This window comes from Elephantulus edwardii, unplaced genomic scaffold, assembly GCF_000299155.1.
Source record: "Elephantulus edwardii isolate Elephantulus edwardi_28Jun2011 unplaced genomic scaffold, EleEdw1.0 scaffold00049, whole genome shotgun sequence".
In the NCBI taxonomy this organism is placed as follows: domain Eukaryota; kingdom Metazoa; phylum Chordata; class Mammalia; order Macroscelidea; family Macroscelididae; genus Elephantulus; species Elephantulus edwardii.
The window spans coordinates 17,721,393-17,744,322 of record NW_006399799.1 but is presented as its reverse complement, the minus strand read 5'-3'; the positions used below and the strand labels follow the sequence as shown (position 1 = coordinate 17,744,322).

At 47.2% G+C, this 22,930-nt stretch overlaps 1 protein-coding gene across 2 annotated transcripts in view; it reads right to left on the bottom strand.

The window, feature by feature from the left end:
- Positions 1–12,423: 12,423 nt before the first annotated feature.
- PTPRF (protein tyrosine phosphatase, receptor type, F) overlaps positions 12,424–22,930 on the bottom strand; it is a 77,540-nt gene continuing 67,033 nt past the window's right edge. For both annotated transcript variants that reach the window (XM_006886551.1, XM_006886552.1), the window contains 12 exons: positions 22,002–22,099; positions 18,037–18,160; positions 17,725–17,900; positions 16,880–16,999; positions 16,422–16,576; positions 16,061–16,346; positions 15,795–15,973; positions 15,474–15,600; positions 15,085–15,210; positions 14,695–14,849; positions 14,478–14,613; positions 12,424–14,078 (listed from right to left, as the gene is read on the bottom strand). In XM_006886551.1, coding sequence (XP_006886613.1) covers positions 14,010–14,078; positions 14,478–14,613; positions 14,695–14,849; positions 15,085–15,210; positions 15,474–15,600; positions 15,795–15,973; positions 16,061–16,346; positions 16,422–16,576; positions 16,880–16,999; positions 17,725–17,900; positions 18,037–18,160; positions 22,002–22,099 — 1,751 coding nt within the window. In that variant the 3' untranslated portion in view covers positions 12,424–14,009. The remainder of the gene's footprint in view (positions 14,079–14,477; positions 14,614–14,694; positions 14,850–15,084; positions 15,211–15,473; positions 15,601–15,794; positions 15,974–16,060; positions 16,347–16,421; positions 16,577–16,879; positions 17,000–17,724; positions 17,901–18,036; positions 18,161–22,001; positions 22,100–22,930) is intronic.

The window sequence follows — 22,930 nt, the reverse complement described above, 5'->3', positions numbered from 1 at the left end:
ATAAAATGAAAATGTTTATTGGTTTTCAACTTTTTAGAATGAAAAGATGGAATATTTACAGATTAGACAATTTGAAATAACAGAAAATAGTAATTAACAGAGAGGCAAGGGAATGAAGAAAGTGAGCTGATTTCTCCATTCTTCCTAAAGTGCAGTCAATTGATCACCTGAATGTGTTCAATCAAGAAACAGACATGAGGTGAAGGGCCATGTAAATTTTCCTGAACTCCCACTTTTTGTAGCTAAGAGTCCAAGGTTCTAGCTGCTAAGGGGTAACTTATCATTTAAAGAAGAGATACTCACCCTCCAAAGAACAAAAACCAGAAAGCAGGCACTTCAGGGAATGAAACTAGAGTTGAGGATAGGGAGGGGAAAGGCTTACCTTTTATTTTGTACCCTTGAAGGCAGTTTGAATTATTTTTTTAAAATTTATTTATTTTTAGGGTTTTTTTTAGTTTGACTTATCCGCTTTATTGTGTATCTACATTTCCTCTTAATAGAAAACCTTTATACTAGTAATTTAAAAAATTATAGCATACTTATGGCTCTATGAGGAGAAATGTGGCATTAGGATTGGAAGACGACTCATCAACAACTTGCGTTATGCAGATGACACAACCCTGCTTGCTGAAACTGAGGAGGACCGGAAGCGCTTGCTGCAGAAGGTCAAGGGCTGCTGCCTTCAGTATTAATTGAAGCTCAACATCAAGAAAACAAAGATTTTCACCACTGGGCCAACTGACAGCATCATGATAGATGGTGAAGAGATTGAGATAGCTATAGTTTGCGTGGCTCCACAATCAGGACTCTTGGTACCAGCATCCAGGAAATCAAAAGACAAATTGCATTGGGAAAGTCTGTTGTCAGGGACCTCTCCAGAGGACTGAAGAACAACGATGGCAGTCTGGGAACTAAGGTGCACCATGATCCAGGCTACAGTCTTCACAATTACGTACTACGCATCAGAAAGCTGGACAATGACTAGAGATGATAGAAGGAGAATTGATGCCTTTGAGCTGTGGTGCTTGAGAAGAGTATTGAATATACCATGGACTGCTAGGAGAACAAACAGGTTTGTTCTAGAGGTGGTGAGACCAGGCTACTCCTTGGAGGCAAGGATTCTGAACCTTCATCTGACAAACTCTGGACATGCTGCAAGGAGGGACCAGTCCTTGAAGAGGGATGTCATGCTTGGGAGGGTGTAGGGACAGTGCAGGAGAGGAAGACCCTCAATGAGATGGATTGATTTAGTGACTGGGGTAATGGGGGTAGTTGTGTCAGAGCCAATAAGATTGGCACAGTATAGAGCAGGTTTTAGGGCTGTTGTACATAGGGTTGCTATGAGTCGCAGACGACTGGACTGCACATGACAACAAACCAGAATAGAATGGAGCATTCACATGGAATGAGGACTACAATATATTTATACAAAAAGGGCAATTTGTGAAAAGGTATTAATATGGTTCTCGTTGCTTCATATTTTAAGTATTTGTTTGTGTATTTATTGAAATTGCCTAAAAGGATATCTACTAAAGTTATTATTAACCTCTTCCATGGATTTGGGCGCAGGGGACAATGAGAGACTCTAACATTTTAAGGAGCCTAGTCATAAGCATTGGAAGCAGGAGTGGCATCCACTCCTTCCATGTGATTTACTACCTCTGAAAACTCACTGAAGGGTCAGCTATGAGTTGGTGCTGACTCGAAGGCACACAACACACACAGTGGCCGAGAGGGTAGAGTTGCACTGACAATTCAAAGATTGTTGTAGCTAGGGCCATAGAATTGAGTACTACTCAAAGTGAACCTGTGAATGACAGATCTGAACTGTCTTCCCCTGTGCCATCCTCACATCTCTGATATACTTGAGCCCATTGCTGCAGTCACTGTGTCAATCCATCTGATTCAGAGCCTACATCTCTTTCGCCAACTTCCACCTTTCCAAACATGATGTCTCTCTCCAAGGAATAGCTGCTCCTATCAACATTCCCAAATGTGAGATGTTTTGTTATTCTTGCCTCCAAAGAGCACTCTGACTGCAATTTCTCCAAGACATACCTGTTTGTTTTGTTGGCTGTCCATGGGATGGATGGATATTCAGTGCTCTTTTCCAACACCACAGCTTGAAGATCTCAATTCTTTTGTCATCCTCATTCACTGTCCAGCTGTCAGCAACATATCAAGTGACTGTTAAGACCACAGCCTCAATCAGGCACACCTTAGTCCTCAAATAGACATCATGGCTCCTTACTAATTTGGAGCTATCCCTAACAACAGACTCCCAGTGCAGTATCTCATGACTGCTGGTACCCATGGTGTTGATTGTGGACCCAAAGAAGATAAAGATAAAGTCATGAACGATTTCACCCTTCACTCCATGGCCTAGTGGTTAAGAATCTGCACATTCTCGAAGGCATGAGGGTCAGCTATGCGTCAGTTCTGACTCAATGGTACTCAATAAAAACAACAACAACATGACGTTGCCCATTGGTCTAGTGCTGAGAATTTTTGTTTTCTTTACATTGAGATGCAATCCATCTTGAAGGCTGAATTCTTTTATTTTTTGCAGCAAGCACTTTGTCCTCCTTACTTACAAGCAATGTTGTGTCATCTGCACAATGTAGATTATTGATAAGTCTTCCTCCAAACCTGATGCCACATTCTTCAGAGTCCAGCGTCTTGAATAATTTGCTCAGCATACAGATTGAACAGGTATGGAGAAAGGAATACAACCTTGACATACATCTTTCTGAATTTTAAACCATTTATTGTTTCCTTGCTCTGTTCACACACACAGTTTCTAGGTCTAGGTACATGTTTCACATGAGCACAAATAAGTGCTCTGGGTTCTCATGCTTCTCAACGTTAGCCATAAATTGTCATGATCAACACAAATGCCTGTGTGTAGTCAGTAAAGCACAAATAGACATTCTTCTGGTATTCTTTGCTTTCAGCCAGAATTAATCTGACATCAGCAATGATGTCCAAAGATAGGAAGTTTGAATCCACCAGCAGCCCCCCTAGAGAGAAAGATGGGCAATTTCCTCCTATGATTTACAGCCTTTGAAAATCAGTGTCAGTTGTGAGTCAGTTCAGACTCAGCAGGTAATGAGTTTCAAGTGTGCAACATTTTACATATTTATTCTATTTGGAAGATTTTGATTGTTTAACAATCTTGTAAAAAGAAAATTTTTATACAGTAGTATTTATTATACAACTAAAATATTTCTTCATATAATTAAGGTAATATTAACTCTACACAAATATGACCATTTATGAAAAAATTACCTATTCTTCATAAACCTGTTGGTTTATTTCCTATATATACATGTATTTTATGCCTCTGGCAGGAAGCAAATCTTGAGGAAGTAATTTAATCTTTCTATCCCAGTGACTTTAGAGTCAAAGCTGACTCCTGTGTTAAGGGTCAAACTATCTTTCGCAGTTTTCAATGGCTAACTCTTCAGGAACTGTTTGCCAGGATGTCTTAGTTATCACATGCTGCTATAACAGACATACAAGTGGATAGCTTCAACAAACAGGAATTCACTCTTACCGTTTCAAGCATGAATGAACCCTGCTCTATCCTGCGCCATCCTCACACTTCCTGACACACAGAGCCCATTTCAGAACAGTTATCAATCCACCTTGTTGGGGGTCTTCCTCTCCTTCGCTGACCCTCCCCTCTTCCCAACGTCATGTCATTCTCAAGGAATAGGTCCTTCTAGCAACATGCCCAAAGTATGTGAGGCAAAGGCTCATTACTCTTCGCTCTAAAGAGCACTCCAGCTGCACCCTCTCCAAGACATATTTGTTCGTTCTTCTAGCCATCCATGGGATGCTCAGTGCTCTTCTCCAACATCACAGGTCAACAGCATCAATTCTTCTCCTGTCATCCTTATTCATTTTCCAAGTCTTGGATGCATAGCTAGTAATCAGAAAGACCATGGCCTGAATCCACACATCAGCAGAGAACTGCCGGAAGTCCAGGATGGGTTTAGAAGGGGTCGTGGTACTAGGGATATTGTAGCTGATGTTAGATGGATCTTAGCTGAAAGCAAGAAATACCAAAAGTGTGTATCTGTGTTTCACTGAGTATGCAAATGTGTTTGACTGCGTGGATCATAACAAACTGTGGCTGACTCTGAGAAGAATGGGAATCCCAGACACTTGATCGTGCTAATGCGAAACCTATACTTGGACCAAGAGACAGTCATCAGAACAGAGCAGGTAACACTTCCCAAAATTGGGAAGGGTGTATGCCAGGGATGTGTCCTATCTCCATACCGGTAACACACTGTGTATTACATCTCAAAATAACATGCCTCTGGAAACTCTATGAACTTTGATAAATGTGCTGTTCCAGTCATTTTTGGATAATCTTCAGTAAAATCTTGCTTGTATGTGAAATCAATGATATTGTTCTATAGTTTCCACACTCTGTTGGGTCACCCTTCTTTGAGATGGGAATATAGATCTCTTCCAGTCAGTTGGCCAAGCGGTTGTTCTCCAGATTTCTTTGCACAACTTGGTGAGCACGTCCAGGTCAGCATCTGTGAGCTGAAATATGTCAATTGGTATACCATCTATTCCTGGGGGCTTATTTTTTTTTTTATTTCCTTCAAAGCATCCTGAACTTCTTCCTTCATCACCATATATTGCCCATAGCATCTTTCAATATTGCAACACAAGGCTTAAATTTTTCAGTTCTTTCAGCTTGAGAAATTAAGAGTTCTTCACTTTTTATTCTCCAACTCCAGCTCTCTGCACATTGCATTATAATACTTTGTTTTGTCTTCCTGAGCTGCCCTTTGAAATCAAGGTCTGTTCTGCTTTCACTTCAAACATGTTTCCCTTTAGATTTGGTTTCTTGATGCTCCAGTGCAATCTTTAGTCTCTTGTGACACCCATTTTTTCTTTCTTCTCTGTATTTGTAATGACCTTTTGCTTTCTTCATGGATGATATCCTTTATATCATCCCACAACCCATCTGGTCTTCTATCATTGGTGTTCAATGCCTCAAACCTATCCTGAAGATGATCATGAAATTCAGATGGAATTGATTCAAGATCATATCTTGGTTCCTGTGGATGTATTTTAATTTCCTTTGGCCTCAATTTGATTTTATAGTTTAGGAGTCTAAATTCAGACTGAGTCCAAAACCTGGGCATCGGAGCTCTCTAGTGATCTAGTCTCAAGGAGGACTTCTAGGAAATGTCATTGAAAAAGGGTTCAGGTCTAAAAAAATGCACTCTACTCTTGTCAATTATTTGTTAATACTAAGAGGGTCCCCTCCCCACATCCTGGCTTGCTTTCTGGTTAGAGAAAAGGTATTACTGGCCATATCACAAGAGAACTTCCCTGACATCTGATTAGGGAGATGATAGGATTAGGGAGTGTTACATCCAACCCTTAATCTCCACCTCTAATCTTATCTAATAAGATGTAAGGGAAGTTCCCCTGTGGCAGGCCTGTAGTACCTTCTACTATTTGGTTAGGGGGGTACAGAGTTCTGGTGGCCTAGTTGGTACAGAGGTGTACTGACAACCTAAAGACAAGCAGTTCAAATGGAACCCACCAGCTGCTGTTCGATAGATAGGCAATCTTGCCCTGTGAGATTTTTTTTTTTACAGCCTCTGAAAACCTGCAGGAGGGTCAGCTGTGAATTGGTTCTGACTGGAAGGCACAAAACCACCTTTGAGTAGGGAGGTGCAATGCTAATTCAAAGGTTAATTAGTCTCTCAGGCAGTTTGAGTCCACCAGTAGCTCCTTGAGAGAATGATAGGCAATCTCCTTCTAATGTGATTTACAGCCTCTGAAAACTTGGAGGGTCAGCTGAGTAGGTTCTGACTCAACAATTAAAGATATTATTTAGTTTAACAGGTCAGAAACATTACATACACAGATAAACATTACATAGCTTCCACAATACATAATTTCTGGGGTACACCATTCAACCCATGACAGGCCTTTCTTCTAAGAAGCCCTCTGAATGTGCTTGAATTTCCAACACTCTCGGTCAGCAACTTAGCATGGCAGCACTACCCTGTGACTCTATCAAAGGCAACTTGATCCTTTCAGGTACTCAGATCAACCTTGATCCCAACCTAAAAGCTTTGAGTCAACCTTGCTTCCTCTACCCAATTCATCAACAGATTAGACCAACTTCTTCATGATATAACCAGAACCCGGCCACTTCTCATCACTTCTGGATTTCTGCCAAAGTTCCTCCAATGGCCTAGATAGGAGCTGTTTCCAACTGCTTCTCTGACTTCATCTCTATCCTATTACCCCCTTGCTCACAGTGTCACAACTTGCAGACCTCAGCTGCAAAACGGCAGGCCCATTCCTACCTCAGGCTCTTGCTCCAGCTGTTCCATCTGGAATGCTCCTCTCAATGTTCAGGGGAAATTCTTCAAGTCTTACACCACCAACAAGTCTTACCTCAAAGTTATCTTTTCAATGAGGATTTCCTCAATTTCCCAAATTAATATTAAACCTTTCTACTTGCCCCATCCCTATTCTCCCCATTGTTGTGTACCATCAAGTTGGAACTGACCTATAGCTGACCCTCCAGGAGGTTTTCAGAGGCAGTAAATCATGCAAGAGAATGCCCTCCTCCTTCCACAGAGCAGCTGGAGGATACGAGTGCCTTTGGGATCGCAGTGCAGCGTTTTCCCACTAGGCATCAGATCTTCTTATAGCACTTAGCATCTTTTAGCAAACTACATCTTATTTTCCTTATGTGTCATCTGAGTCCCTGGACTCATATATATACATACACAGATGTCACAAAGAGAAATTTTGTTCAGTTCACCCATATATTCAAAGCACCTAAAATGACTGGCACAAAGTAAGTGCTCAGTATCTGCTGGATGAATTATGAGCTTGAACTTACTCATCTCTAAAATGAACATTAACAGGACCCATTTTATGCTGCTGTACGGGTTACATGAAATAATGTATTCTAAAAGGGAGTTCTGGTGGCCTGGTGAGTAAAGTGCTGCCAAACCAAAGGCAGGTGGTTAGAATCCACCATCTGCTCTGAAGGATAAAAACAAGTTATCTCACGCAATCAGCTGGAGGGTCAACTATAGGTCAGCTCTGACTCACCGTCAATGAGGATAGTTGCTGTTGTTATGTGCTGTCCAGTCGCTTGTGACTCATAGTGATCCTATGTACAAGAGCCCTAAATCCTGCTCTATTCTGTGCCAATCTCACTATCTCCAACACACTTACTCCCGCCACTCCAATCACTGAATCGATCCATCTCATGGAGGGTCTTCCTCTCCACACTGCCAAACATGATGATCCTCTCCAAGGACCGGCCCCTCCTTGCAACATGCCCAAAGTTATGTCAGACAAAGCTTCGGAATCCTTGACTCCAAGGAGCAGCCCGACCTCACCCTCTCCAGTACAAACCTGTTTGTTCTCCTAGCAGTCTATGGTATATCCAACACTCTTCTCCAGCACCACAGCTCAAAGGCATCAATTCTCTATTATCCCTAGTTAGGGTTCAGCTCTCTGATGCATAGCACACATCTGTGAAGACTATAACCCGGATCAGGCACACCTTAGTCTCCAGACTGATGTCATTGCTCTTCAGTACTTTGGAGAGGTCCCTGACAGCTGACTTTCCCAATGCAATTCGTCTCTTGATTTCCTGGCTGCTGGTACCAAGAGTGTTGATTGTGGATCCAAGTGAACTAAAACTGCTAACAATCTCAATCTCTTCACCATCCATCCTGATGCTGCCAGCTGGCCCAGTGGTGAGAATCTTTTCTTGATGTTGAGCTTCAATCTGTATTGAAGGCTGCAGTCCTTGACTTTCCGCAGCAAGCGATTCAGGTCCTCCTCAGTTTTGGCAAGCAGGGTTGTGTCATCTGCGTAACACAGGTTGTTGATAAATCTTCCACCAATTCTGATGCCATATTCCTCCTGGTACAGCATCCCAGATGATCTGTTCTGCATATAGATTGAAAAGGTATGGAGACAATATAACCTGGCAGACCCTCTTCCCAGTTTTGAACCACACAGTGTATTCTTGCTCTGTTCTGACAACTACTTCTTGGTTCAAGTAGAGGTTTCACGTAAGCACAATCAAATGCTCTGGGATTCCCATTCTTCTGAGTCAGCCACAGCTTGTTGTGATCCACACAGTCAAAAGCCTTTGCATAGTCAATGAAGCACAGATAGACATTCCACTGGTACTCTCTGCTTTCTGCCAAGATCTACCTAACATTTGCTATAATATCCCTAGTACCACAACCTCTTCTAAATGCAGCCTGCACTGCTGGCAGTTCTGTTGACATGTTGCTCCAGTAAATTTTGAATAATTTTCAGTAGAATCTTGCTTGCATGTGATATTAACAATATTGTTAGAGAATTTCCACTCTGTCAGGTCACCCTTTTTCAGAATGGGAACAAATATCGTTCTTTTCCAGTCAGTTGGCCAGCTGGCTGTCCTCCAGATTTTTTTGCACAACTTAGTGAGCACATCCAGGGCAGCATCTGTGTGTTGAAATATGTTAACTGGTATGCTGTCAACTCCTGGAGCCTTTTTTACCTTCAATTCCTTCAGAGCAGCTTGAACTTCCTCCATCACCACAGGCTCTTGCTTGTATGTTATTTCATGAAATTCTTCTTTGTCCACAAATTCCTTTCATTGTAGTGACTCTGTGTACTCCTTCCATCTCCTTTTAATGCTTCCTGGCTCATTCAACACACTACCCAAACCATCCTTAAGTATTGCCACTTGTGGCTTGAATTTTTCAACTCCTTCAGCTTAAGAAACTCTGAGCAAGTTCAGTCCTTTTGGTGTTCCGACTCGAGCTCTCTGCGCATTTCATTATAGTATCTTGCTTTGTCGTCCCGAGCTGCCCTTTGAAATTTTCTGTTCAGCTCTTTAATTTCTTGGTTTCTTCCTTTAGCTTTGACTTCTTGGCGCTCTAATGCAATATTCAGTGTCATCTGACATCCATCTTGGTCTTTTCTTCTTCTTCAGCCTCTGTAATGATCTTTTGCATTCTTCATGGACAATCTTCTTGATATCCTCTCAGAGCTCATTTGGTCTACACTCACTGGGCTCAAGGCCTCAAACCTGTTTCGGAGATGGTTTTGAAATTCAAGTGGGATAGACTTAAGGGTCAAATTTTGGTTCCTGTGGATTTGACTTACTTTTCTTCAACTTCAGCTTGAACCTGCACATGAGTAGCTGGTGGTCTGTCCCACAATCAGCACCTGGCCTGGTTTTCACAGCTGATATTGAGTTCCTCCAGCGATTCTTTCCACAAACGTCATCAATTTGATTCCTAGGCATACTATTATGTGAAATCCATGTATATAGCCTGCATTTGTGTCTTATAAAAGGTATTTGCAATGAATCAATCATTAAATGTGCAGTATTCTATCATTCTATCTCCAGCCTCATTTCTGTCACAAATACATTCCAGCTACTGATACACCTTCCCTGTTCCCAACTTTTGCGTTCCAGTCACCATTATCAATTCACCTTTTTAAAAAAATTTTTTTTAACGTGTGTACCGTCAAATCGGATCTGACTGGTACAGGAGACAATTGTTCCTCCTTCTTCAGCAGAGCATCTGGTGGATTTGTATCAATGCATCTTGACTGCATGTTCAATCTCTGACTGCAAAAGTTGGTAGAAAACTTCCATTTCCTCCTCTTTGGCTCTAGTTGTTGGTGCATATATTTGAATGATAGTGGTACTCACTGGTCTTCCTTGTATGTATATTATCCTGTCACTCACCACATTGTATTTCATGATGGAGATATATAGTAGGATCAACTAACATCATTAAAGTTGGGGATGGATGGCTTCTGAAGGAACTACTACTTTGGCTGAGGCCTAAAGAACTCAAGTGCACTTTGGTAGCTTAGTGGTAAGGAATTGTGCTGCTGAGCAAAAGGCACAGAGTTTGAATCCACCGGCTGCTCTGTGATTTCCCCCCCTCTGAAAACCCACTGGAGGATCAGCTATGAGTTGGCTCTGAATCGACAGTATGTAACAATAAGCAAGCAGGGGCTGGACTGCCAAAAAACCAAATATGCCTTGGAGAGAGCACAGTCTGGGTGCTCCCTAGAGGCAAGGATGATGAAACCTGTCTCACATTGCCATGCTGCTACAAGGGGCTGGTCATTCCTTGGAAAGGGACCTTTTTAAACAAAGGATGAATATTTTCACTTTAAAAACACCACTGGAATCCCACCAGGTAAACTCTGCAAAGTTTACATAGGCATCCTCACTAGCCTTCAGGACAGCCCCGTAAAGGAGAGGAAGACCCTCAATGGAATGGATCAACGGTGATGGTAACAATTGGCTTAAGTATATGAGCAATGGGGAGGTTGGCACAGGATAGGGCAAGGTTCAGATCCACTGTTGCCAGGGTAGCTGTGAGTCAGAACCGACTTGATGGCGCCTAACAACAAAGCCAGCCAGCCGAGCTGTTAGGATGTTGTAAAGGTTCTCAGTGGTGCACCCAGACAAAGATGGATTAGAAGAGGCCTGGTGATCAAATGGACAGAGTGATCAAAAGCAGTCAGAGAAGGCACAGGACTGGCAGCACTAAGTTATGTTGTGCATAGGTACAAAACTCAAGAGTTATTAACTTTACAATGGCTAGAAGACAGAGGTCAAGGGGGGAGAAAGAGACTGCAGATGTTGGGAAGCCAGGTTCTCAGAATCCCAGAAACCTGGGAAGGGACTTAAGCCAACTTCAAGGAGTTGGCCAGGAACTTACCAAGGAGTCACTCTGGTTGTGGTGTTGAAAATGGGTGGGAGGTGTAGGGCTGAAGGCAAGCTTTGGCTGTATGGTGCTCAGGTAATAGTAGCCTGGGGGGGAGCAGTGGGAAAATGGAGAACAGACAACTGTGTGGAAGGAGAAGTGGAATAACCAGGTTTGGAGAGTTGTTCAATGTGGAGGCAAAGCAAGAAGACTCCTGACTGGAAACTCCTATGTGGTTGGGAGTCATGGTAAGGGCTCACAGCCCTCGGAGATGGTTGCTAGGACAGCTGGAACTGATGGCAGCTACGGCAGGATGCCACAGATAAAGAGAGGCACCATGTCAGTCAGGGCCATGTGCTTCTCTTTCACAATCAAACTCCAACTCCTTAGCAACGTCCCACCCCCCACCTCCCAACTGCTTTCTAGTCATACATGTTAGTCTGTCCTTACTTTAAGTTTCCCAGTTTTGTTGTTTTATGTCTCTTTGTATACACTGTTCACTTGATAGGATATGCATTTACTAACCTCTCATACCATGAAATACTCCTAATCATGTTATCCTTCTCCTACTTGCTCTAGATCTGGGGGTTTAAGGGCCTGCTCTTGTCCAGCCCTGTATTTCCAGAAGTTCCCCTTTGGACCACAAGGCCAGAATCGTGGAGGATGCAGGGCTCAACAGGCTGCTACTGCTGTGACCCCAGGAATCAGATGGACACTGTCACAACACCCATTACTGTGATGGAGGGGGAGAACAAGGTCAGCTTTCACTGTAGTGAGGTAAGGGAGAAGGTGATGGGAAAGTGGGGGTGAAGCTCTCTGGTGGGAGGGACAGAGCTCCTGACCTGGTGATACACAGTATCACTAATGGAGAGTGAAGACTGTAAATATGCTCTCTTCATAGCCACCAGGGGCTCAGGCGTGGCTCTTGGTGGCAGCCTTCTGGTAGCCATGCTGCAGGTATTTCCCCAGGCAGGGAGCAGAGGGGATCCTGTACCTTAACTTTCTGCATAAAATCCTCATTGCAAGTCAATTCCAAGTCATGGCAACCCTATGTTTCTGAGCAAACTGAGCTCTGTAAGGTTTTAAATGACTGTTTTTTTCCGGATTGCCAGGTCTTTCTTCTGAGATGCCTCTTAACAGACTTGTTCAGTTAGCACTTAATTTCTGCACCACCGCAAGCTCTCACTATTAGCAAGTGGATTCATAGTGAACCCATGTGAGAGCAGAGAAATACCCTTAAGGTTTTCATGGCTTTAACTTTTATACAGCAGCTCTGATGGCCTAGTTGTAAAGAGATGCAATACCAATACTAAAGGTAGGTGATTTGAATCCACCAGCTGCTCTAAGAGGAAAAAGCTGGGTAATCTCCTGTGCAATTTAAAGCCTCTGAAAACCTGCTGGAGGGTCAGCTGTGAACTGGTTTGGAGTAGAAAGCATCTGAGTTGCTGTTTGTTGTTAATCTTTACAGAACCAAGATTCCCAGTTTGTTCTTCCATGCAGTTGCTGGGTGGCTTCAAACCGCCAGCCTTCTTGTGAGAAGCTAGCTGAGTGCTAACTATGAGCAGAGCTTTTCTTTCCTTAACTGGGGGCGAATCACTACAACCATCTTACCACCTAGCTACTGATTTCTGGAGTCCAGCCTTTGACTGAGAAAGAGCTGAGACAGAGGCCCAGTTTATAAGAAATCGGATTATTCAAATTTATTACCATCAAGAATTATGCAATGATGCTGTAGTTTTTCTTAACAAATAGAAAACAGACTGTGTACAACAGTGAACTCTACAGCACTAGCATCCACAAGGTAAAAATGAATGTTTCATCCAACATTACCAACCCTGGATTGTTGATCTTGACTGTCCCCAGCTAGATTCGGGGATGTCTGCGTCACATCCCTTGGCTACAACAGCTATGCACCCTTCCCCGCCCCCACTTACCTACCTAGATAGTGCTGCCCAGAGGAAGAGGCCCTCTCCCTGCCCCTCAGCAAGCCAAGATAATAGGGATTGATTATAGTACCATTAAGAGAAGTCCAGTAGTCTTGCCACATTGGTTTATGAGGGCATCTTGAAGGAGTGGAAAAGAGTGATTCTTGGGGGCTTTGAAAACAGCTGCAAACCAGGGAGGGAAGTCATCTGGCCTCAGCTGAGAACAGACATGTGCTTCCAGGCCCACTGGCCTGGACCAGGAGGGCCTGCCACGCCCCTACTGGGTCCTGAGGTGCTTGGGGCGTGACACACCCTGATTTGTGCCAATCGCCTGGGCCGTGTGGCCAGGCCTTCAGTCTCCCAACACCACGCTGAACCACAACACTGGGGACAGAAGAAAGGCTCTGTGGCCCAGAGGGCAGAACCCCAGGCGCTGGGGCCTGTCCTGCTCAGGGTGTGAAGCAGAGGCCAGGGGATGACTCTCTTTTCTCTTCCTTTTTTCTGTTTGTTTTTTTTTTGTTTTGTTTTTGCTTTTTTTAACCTTTGCAAACACGATGGTAATGAGGATTGCCTTGAAAGGCTCCCCCAGACACATTTCTGGTTCTGGGCTGTGAATGTCAGACACACACTGGAATAGACAACTGGGCGTGAGTGTTTTCTAGATCCTCCCCGCCCACCACTGACTGTGGGGCCTAAAAAAAGGCTCTGAAGGAAAACAAAACAAAATTTAAAAAAACAAAAAATAAAAGGTGTGTTTCCCTGCATTTGGATGAAATAGGATCTTTCTGTAAGGGCTGAAGAGCGGCCTCCAGGCCCACGTGGAGTCTCTGCTCAGGCTGTGGTCTCCTGTCCGCATCACCAGGAAGAGCCAGGCAAAAAAGGACCCAGTGAACTGAAAAATAAAACCAACAACAACAAAAAAACCCCAACCCCACAGTGGCCCGTTTTGCAGTTCAGGATTTGCAAAAGGTAGAGGCTAGAGTTCCCTCGATCTATCCCACTTACTGTATAAAAAAGGGGGCTTTGCCCCCAATCCCACCCCATGAGAAGAAGCATGAGAAACGCGGCAGCGGAATAGAGAGCTTGAAGCGGGCTCCGGCTGTATCTGGTGGATGGAGGCAGACGTGGCACCTGCCTGCCGGCCTGCATCCAACTGCCCAGTGTTCTAGGCTCTCTGTCTGGTGTGGCAATGTTCCTGAAACGCTGTGATCCCGGTGGGCTATGCTCTGCCAGCAACAGCATCCGTGCAGGAGGGCTGGACGATGGTCGGTATGGCTCAGAGGAGCTGGTCCCCTCCGGAGCCCCAATGTGAGGGCAGCGGAGGAGAGGGGGGCGGTAGTTACGTTGCATAGTGGTCAAAGCTGCCGAGGTACTCCAGGGCTGCACGGTAGCACAGCTGGTACTGGTCCTGGGGGACAGGATGGGGCTGGTCAGTGTGGGCGGCATAGCGGGCATCCAGCCAACAGCCAAAACCAGGTGCTGGGCCTAAACAGCTGACTTGAATGAGTTTCAGAAGGCTCATCTCTCTCCCTGCCTCCACCAAGCTACCTGCCTGTCCAAACGTGCTTGTCTGTGTAATATTTCATTGTTATCTCCCTTTCTAGACTGTGCAACCCCTAGGGGTTGCTGTGCCTGGCCCCTAACTCAGTGCTAGAATTTGCAGTCTATCCAAAACTGCTGAGTGAACGGATACATCCTGCTCCTCTCTGCCCTGAGCGCCTGTAAAATGTTGGCAGCCTGAGCTAGTACATGTCCCACGTGTGCCCAAGTGCAGCAGGTAGCACATGGCTCTGGAAGGTCTACGCACCTCTGTCTGCACCATGGCGGGACGCTGCGTGCGCAGGGTCTTCACGGTCTGGAACATGTCGACCACGCCCTCATAGCGCATTCGCTCCAGGACGATGCTCAGAGTGATGAACACACCAGTGCGGCCCACGCCGGCACTGTGAGAGGACAGGGCCGGGTCAGCAGGCCTGCCGGCCACTCAGGCCCACCCACCCCAGACCTGCTGGGAACAGCCCCACCTGCAGTGCACCGTGATGGGCCCATCCTGCCCAAACTGTTCCTTGGTCTTGTGCACCTGTCCAATGAAGTCAATGAAGCCCTCGCCTGTCTTTGGCACACCCTGCTCTGGCCAGTCTGTAAACTGGAACTGCCGGATAGTCCTGGACTGCCCATCCTGGGGAAAGGTCGGCAGAGAGACAGAGCTCGGGTTAGTGCCTATGGCAGGCCGCCTCTGCTCACTAGAGTCACACAATGAAAAGCATGCCCCCAGAAATGTGCTCACACCACACATTCAATTCAGCATCCAGGGCATGAATTGGGCACCATGCAGGCAGTCTCATGCCCTAAGTATTCTCCACCTGTTTCACACTTGGGTGTGCATACACACATGGTCTCCCACCAAGACTCACCCGTGCGTCTGTGACCTTGAACTCACGCAGAATATACTGGGGCATATTGTACTCAGCCATTGGGTCAACAACAAAGTACTGGTATCGAGCAGAGCGCTCAGCTGGCCAGTACTGGTGGCACTTTTCCTGTGGACAGAAGGCCCGACCACATGTTCAGGTGGGGAAGAAAGGGTAAAGTGTGTCTTTGTTTGTTTTTTTAAGGATTCTGGAACATGATGCATCAGGTGATAGTAGTGGGAGGGTGGTGGTGGCGGCCTGGGGCTAATACTGGTGGGAATTTGGGGGAGAAATGGAAAGGGCCTCTCTCCCAGGAGGGCTGCTGGCCTTCTCCTGAAGTTGGGGACTTCCCCAGCAACAATGAGGCCCTTCTGGGGCGGGGGTGGGCTCACCCTGCCCATCTCCCGAAGCTTGGTCAGCATGACGATGATGGTGGAGTTGTGCTCCCACAGCATGCGCCAGAAGTCCTCGGTGCTCTCGGCCAGAGGTCCCTGAGTGGCTATGTAGGCTTTCTGCTGTCTGGTGGTGGACACAAGACGGGACATGCTAGAGCTGCAGCCGCCCACTCTCTCCTCTAAGACCACCCAATTACTCCTTTTCCCAGAACCCTTCACTGCTCTTATAGATTAATCCTCCTCTACTGACCTCCCTAGACAGCCACGCTCTGGCTTGGGGACCCATGGGGTGGGGTGGGTGGTCACAAGTGTGCTGACCTATAGCCATCCAGGAAGCTGGCATTGATGTAATCAGAGCCCTCCACGCCCCGGATGGGCTGCAGACACACCCGGGTTAGCTCATACGGCATGATGTTCACCAGGCGGTTTTTGAACTTGTTGCAGGGCAGGTTGGCACTGATGAAGCGGGATGTGTGGGCCTTGGAGCTGGCCAGCAACTGGTGAGAGAGAAGTGCTGGTCAGGCTGAGGTACCTGGGTGATCACTCCATGATGTGGCCTAGCTAGTCCCTCCCTAGAGTCCCACCTTGAACTCGAGCTCCATGGCGGTGACACTCTCCCCAGGAGGCACTTGGCCCAGCTTCTGGATGTGGGCGTAGAGATTGCGGGCAGGCACCTCTGTGTGCCCACACGTGGCGGCTTCCAGCAGTGCCTCATGGATGAACACGTACTGGTCCTCTGTCTGCACCATGTAGTTCCGCTGTGATCTCATGCACGTCACATGGCCGTAGATGTCGACCGTCTTCTCGTGCTTCATCCGCTCCAGCATGGCATCGATAACAATGAAGCAGCCTGTGCGGCCCACGCCCGCGCTGCCGGACACAGGTTCTGCTGAAGCACAGGTCCCCTGAGCCCAACCACCTCCTCTGTGGGCACTGTCCCCTCACCTGCAGTGCACCACCATGGGCCCTGCATCTAGTGGGTTGCAGGCCTTGACTCGGCGCAGGAAGGCCAAGATGGGAGTCGGGTACTCGGGGACCCCGTGGTCTGGCCAGGCCATGAACTGGAACTGACGCAGCTCTCGCTTTTCACTGGAGCCGCTCTGGGGAGGAAAGTGACGAGAGACAGGATTACTGGATGTCTACTTGCTAGAGTCTCAGACCACGTGACCTGACTTCTGAGGTCAGATCCACTCCGAAATGACACAAGGCAGCTTGAAGGAGCACAGACTCTTCGGCATGCACTGTACCACTGTGCCAGGGGCCACTCATACAGGTTCACTCAGCTCCAAGCTACTAACTGTAAAACATGAGGCTCCTACTTACACCCTCAGCATACGGTATACACAGGCTTCTGGCCCTATAGGGCCGGGTGTAGGCTGTTTAACAGTGAGAAGCGACCATACCTTGTGAAGTGCGAAGGTGCGCACAGTATAGGTGGCCAACTCCACTGTGTCTAGCAGGGTTACTTGAATGAGACCATAGGTCTCAGTGCCACGAACTGGCCAGTACTGATCACATTTCACCTGTAGAGGGAAAAGGAGGTCAGGGTGGTGGTGATGATGTTTAGAGGATCCCAAAGCTGGGAAGGGATCCAGGAGCAGAAGCAGGTTGGAAGGTACAGCCTACCTGGAGGTAAGGGTCCAGCCCCGAACACCTAGATCCATGGTCTCCTCCAAACCACATCAGATCCTGTGCAACTGTACCCACCCCAGCCCTAGCTGGTGGAAGGAAGGCCATAATTGAAAATTACTTATTCATGACTGGATCGCACCAGGCACATTTTCTGCCAAATTTACCCATAACGTTTATGTGCCATTTTCAAGCTCTGTAAATTTTACGTTCCAGTCAATGCTTTGCAGCGCAAAAGCAGATAACAGGAGTTCTTTCCACTAATTAACTCAGGAGATGTGCTAGTGCCCCAGGAACACAGCATCTGGGGAACATGGGAACATCCCAGGAACATGCCAGGAACTGGGGAACATATGAATATCCCCGGAAAATGAAAGCATCTGGCAAAACCCATTACCATCCTAGGAGTCCACCAGCATCTGCGGAACATATTAGCATGCCAGCAATACCCCAGTATCTGGGGAACACAGTAACACTCAAGTTATCTGGAAACATGTAAATGCCCAGGAACACCCCAATATCTGGAGAACATGCAAACAAGGCAGGAAAGCAGCATCTGAGGAACTTTCCCCCCAGGCCACCGGATGAGTCTTCCACCCTTCCTCCTGGCAGTCCTTACCCGGGACTTCTCCTCTAGCCGAGTCATCATGACCACAGTGGCTGTGCGCTGTTCCCACACCATCCGCCAGAAGTCGCCCATGGTCTCTGGCAGAGGTCCCTGCGTGGCAATGTAGGCATTCTGTTTGCGGTAGCCATCAATGTAGTTGGCATTGATGTAGTCACTCCCAGGAACGCCTGAGGATGGAAGGAACAGGGAGCACATTATTCCCGGGCCACTCATCCTTTGCCATCCCTGAGACTCAAAGGTCTCTTCTGCAGGACAAAATGTCACCCCGGGTAGCAAGGGGAGGAGAACAAGGGGACGGCTCACCATCGATGGAGGTGAGGATGACTCGGGAGTGGTCATAGGCAATGACATTTGCGTAGCGGTTCTTGGGCTTGTTCACCTCCAGGTTGGAATTCTCCCACGTGAACTGCTGTCCAGGGTCAATGGACTGCAGAAGAGAAGGGCAGGTGGTATAAATTCAGAGCTGAGGTCTATCATTTTCCCTTGGCCTTCCAGGTAGTGCTCACATCCTGCCTTTGCCTCTCAGGGCACAGCCTCTGGGGTTTCTCTACACCGCTCTGTCAGTGAGGGGTGGACCACCACTTCCCTGGCCAGCCATGGGGCTCAGAGGCTGCTGCACCTTAGAACACTGCCTGTTAAGAAGGTGATGGGCCACGGACTCCTTAGCCACAGTACCAAGTCCTCCAGTCCAGTGTAGAGGGGTCTGGGGTGGGGTAGGTGCAGGACAAAAGGTCCCTCAAGCACCACAGCAAACTGATGATGCAGGAGGACAGAACAAGAAACAGCCACCACCTGTTCTTGGGCCTCATGCACTGCTGGTGAAGGCTCTGGACACCACTGCAGCATCCTGCCAGGCCAGCATTCCTCCTCCCTCCTGGCTGTCCCCTCTCTAGTGCTTCTCCTATCATGTGCCCCCACCACAGGCCGAACACAGAGCTCTCTAAGGCTCACTCCACACCCTTCTCTTTTCACTCTACAGGCTTCCCAGAGTAACCTTGCTTGCTCCTGGGATTTTTTTCTTCTTCTTCCCAGGTGCATCTTAGTTTTTATTTTTTATTATGATTTTAATGAAAGTTTACTGAAAGAGGCTGGGTTTTCATGTAATCATGGAAGCATATTTTCCTCCCCCCCCCTCAAATTTACTTTGCAATATACTTCTTGTTCCAGATTGTTACTTGCCATACATACAATGTCTCATCAAATTTTCCTGTCAGTCCTTCCCTTTATCTGTTCCAGTGCAGAGTTCATTATTTATCCACTCTTTTCCTGCTCTCCACCTCCCATGCCAATCCTAGTTTCTAACAGCAGTCTTATGCAAGACTTGTCCTTTTGCAACTGAGATACTGGACGCAACCTAATGTCTTCCAGACTCATCCAGGTTGTGTAGGGTTTTAGAAGCTCATTGTTTTTCAATGCTGTATAATATTCCATTGTGTGAATCTACCACATGTTTTTTTCTGTCCTTTCATTTGTTGATAGGTACTTGGGGCTGCTTCTGTCTCTTTGCTAGAGTGAATCATGCTGCAATAAACTTGAGTGTGCATACAGCTACATCATGGCTTTGATTTCTTTAGGGTATTTTCCCAGTAGAGGGACAGCTGGGTCAAATAGTATTTCTATTTTCAACTTATGAGAAAGTGTCTTCCATGGTGGTACACAGTATACCATTTTACATTCCCACCAGCAGTGAATAAGGATTCTAATCTCTCCAGAGTCAGAATTTGTTGCCTGCTGCTCTGCTGAACTTTGCTTTTGCTGCTGCGGTGAGATGATACCTCGTTGTTTTGATTATGGCTGGGATTCTGATATTCATATGCTAGAGTGTCTCGGCACCCTGCTGCAGCCCACAGCTCTTCCCTGAACTCCACATATAAATATCCAGCAGTCCCCTGGACAGATTCACCTGGGGATCAATGTCAACCCGTCAGAGCTGAGCTGATCAGCTTCCCCCTTCTCCTGCTGGGATTCTATCTCAGCAAATGACACCACTGTCCTTCCACTCAGAAGGCTGGCTGGAACCTACAAGTCTTCCTTTGTAACCACATGTTGCCTCTTTTCAGTCAGAGAAGGGGCCCTGAAAAGCAGTGACATCCTTTCACAACACGTGCAATGTCTATCTTGTCCATCACTGTTTCTTAGCTCCTCACACAGGGTTGATGCAGGCTCTATCTGTGATGGACACAGATCAGTGAACAGCTGACTGGACACTTTCTGGCTCCTTCAACCTGCACTTACTGCTTGGTCCAGGCCACACCACCTCAGAGCACACATCTCCCATCCTCTTCCCTTTTGTCCGACTTCGACTCATTCTTTGTTCAGCAACCAGAACAATTCTTCTAAACTAAAAATCTCAGTATATCAATTTTCTGCTTAAATGTCTTCTGTGACTCTTCACTGCCTCAAGAAGAATAACGACAATAGCTAAGTCTTAATGAGAACTTACTGTGTGCTGGGCCCTGCTCTAAGCATTTTGCATGTATTCAACCATCTAATCTTCATACAAGATAGGTTCTATTATCATCTTCATTTAACAGATGGCTACATCGAAATTTCTCAGTACAGTACACAACACCCTTCTATCTGGGCCCCAGCCCACTGACTCTCCTGAAGACTGGTGTCATTGACTCCATGAGGCCGACTAGTACACCCCACCCCACCTGCTTCCACCGCCCGCCTGACTGTCCTGCGTACTGTCAGAGTCACACATTCCATGTCAATGATCAGTCTGCACATGTGTCGCCCCAGTGACATCAGGGATAAAGGTAACATTTGATTCCACAGCCCCAGCACTCAGCCCGGGGAATGACATACACTTAAGTCTCAAGAAATGTGTTTGCATGCCTGAGAATTAAAAATGACGAGTTGGCAGGCCTGGGTGGCTTCCTGGAGGGAAGAGGAAAAGGGCATGGTATGGACATCTTTAGAGTTTTCCTCTAAAATGAGGACCGTTCAACTGAGAAGTGGGAAGAAGATGGAAGGGGTTGCCAGGAGCCTACACAGTGAGTGCAGAAGTCTGTGGGCTGTTGTGGTTCATCTGAAGGATGGGCAGACATGGTAGATGGGACTGGGTGATTACAGGCAGAACATCATGGGATTCCCTGCCAGATGAAGAGCTGAAGGCAGGGAGCCCAGCGTGTAAGCCTTCTACAGGTGGAGGCAGCCTGGTCTCACAGCAGACATGGTCATCAACTGACCTGCCAATCTCAGTATGTTCTTTGGGCTGGAACCTACTTGGCTCACAGACCTTGCTTGGAAGGGGAATCCTGGCTCCCACAGATGTATCCCTCAAGCACAGCTGAGGGTAGACATCTGACTAGACAGGAAGCAACCAATGTACTGGTTATCTTCAACCACTAAGAGAAAGAACGTCCAGCGACATCCCCTTTGTCCTGAGAGGACGGGTCTACTTTAGTACCGCCTCCTTCTCTAAGCGAGCTCCAGTGTCAGAATCTCTAGACAATATAGTGCTAACCCAAAGGCCAAGCCTCTCTGGTGCTTCACATCACCTACGTGCTCCATGGGAGAGGAGGACAGGCAGTCTCCTCCATGAAGATGTGCAGCCTCACAAACCTGCCAGAGGTGCTATGTCAGAATCCACTCAACCGCAGTTCGAGTTTTCACTGACAAAGCACTTCCTTAGTAGCGTGAGTGGCCCAGGGACATTGTACTTCACTCCTCAGCCCAGGCCCCCTAACACATGCCCTCCTCTGACTCCCAATCTCTACGATGCCTAGACTATGCCAGTCTGAGTACACACAGAATCACACAAGAGTACAGGACACAAAGCATCACGTAGGCCTGGATTTAAATCTTGTCTCCACCAGTCATTAGCTGTCTGACTTGGGTGAGTCTGACATGTCCCCTCTCTGAGACTTGGTTTCCTTATCTGGAAAATGGGGTCACACAGTGCTCATTTTTAAAGGGGACTGAATAAAATAACTCATGCTGGGTGCCCTGCTCAGCACCTGATAAAGGTCGCCGGTTATTGCTGATCTGTGTCTGTGTCTGTGACCTGGCCTTTGTCTCTGTCAGCTTTTAGGCAAGCACCTACGTGTTCAGCCGCAGGGAGACTTTCAAAATACCTCCCCAAGGTGACCACCAGAGGGTGCTCAAATAGGTACAGCACATGAGGGGCTCAGTCCCCTGCTGGATCTGGCTACTAGTGACTATATATTCTGGGAAGCCTAGCGCTCCTGGGTCTGAGACAGATCGGGCGTGGCACCGGGTAGACCTGGACCAGGCCACTGCAGGGTGTGGGGACATCTCACCTCATACTCCTGGGAGAACTTAAGGCCGTCGTTAGCTTTGAGGCGCTCAATATTATCTGCCAGGTCGGTGACAGGGATAGGAGGGTGGTCTCGCATACCTGGTGAGGGTGGGACACACATGGGTAGAGTTAGCACTCGGCCTGAGCGGGATGGTAGAACCAGTCCCAATACATGTATGTGCACATGTGAACATGTGTGATCACGGAGCACTGGTGGCATGGGGACAGCAGCACATGCGGCGACAGGGGGAACAACATGATGGCTGGACAGTAGGAAGACGACAGAAGGAAGTGTGTGTGCTGTAAGCACGTGATGAGGACTAAGTCCACAACATGATGCTGAGTGGGGCGCCAGGTCCTGCCTGCTGGGCACAGCTTAACAAGGATGAGCAGTTTCCCCTCGTCCCCGCTGAGGGAGGACAAGAGCAGGTCTCGCCGGTCACTTTGGGCTGGGGGAGCTCTTTAGTCTGCACCTGTCCTACTGGCCTGGCCCCAGCAGCCATGAGAGACCAGGTAAGACCATGGTCCCAGGCCCCAGGTATGTGGATGGAGTAGAGACAGTGGCAGAACAAATGGCAAAAAACAAAAGAGAGGGAGGAGGGAAGCGAGACTGATGAGGGGACAGGAGGGCACAAAGAAAGAGGGGACAGACAGGAGGGCACAAAGAAAGAGGGGACAGACAGGAGGGCACAAAGAAAGAGGGGACAGACAGGAGGGCACAGAGAAAGAGGGGACAGACAGGAGGGCACAGAGAAAGAGGGGACAGACAGGAGGGCACAGAGGAAGAGGGGACAGGAGGGCACAGAGAAAGAGGCACCAGATTGAGAGTGGAGGTAAGAGAGGCACAGAGAGAGAAAGGCAGAGAGAGAGGAGCCAGCAGGAGGGAGATAACTGACAGCAGGTGGGGGAGAGAGGAGGATGGAGAATGAA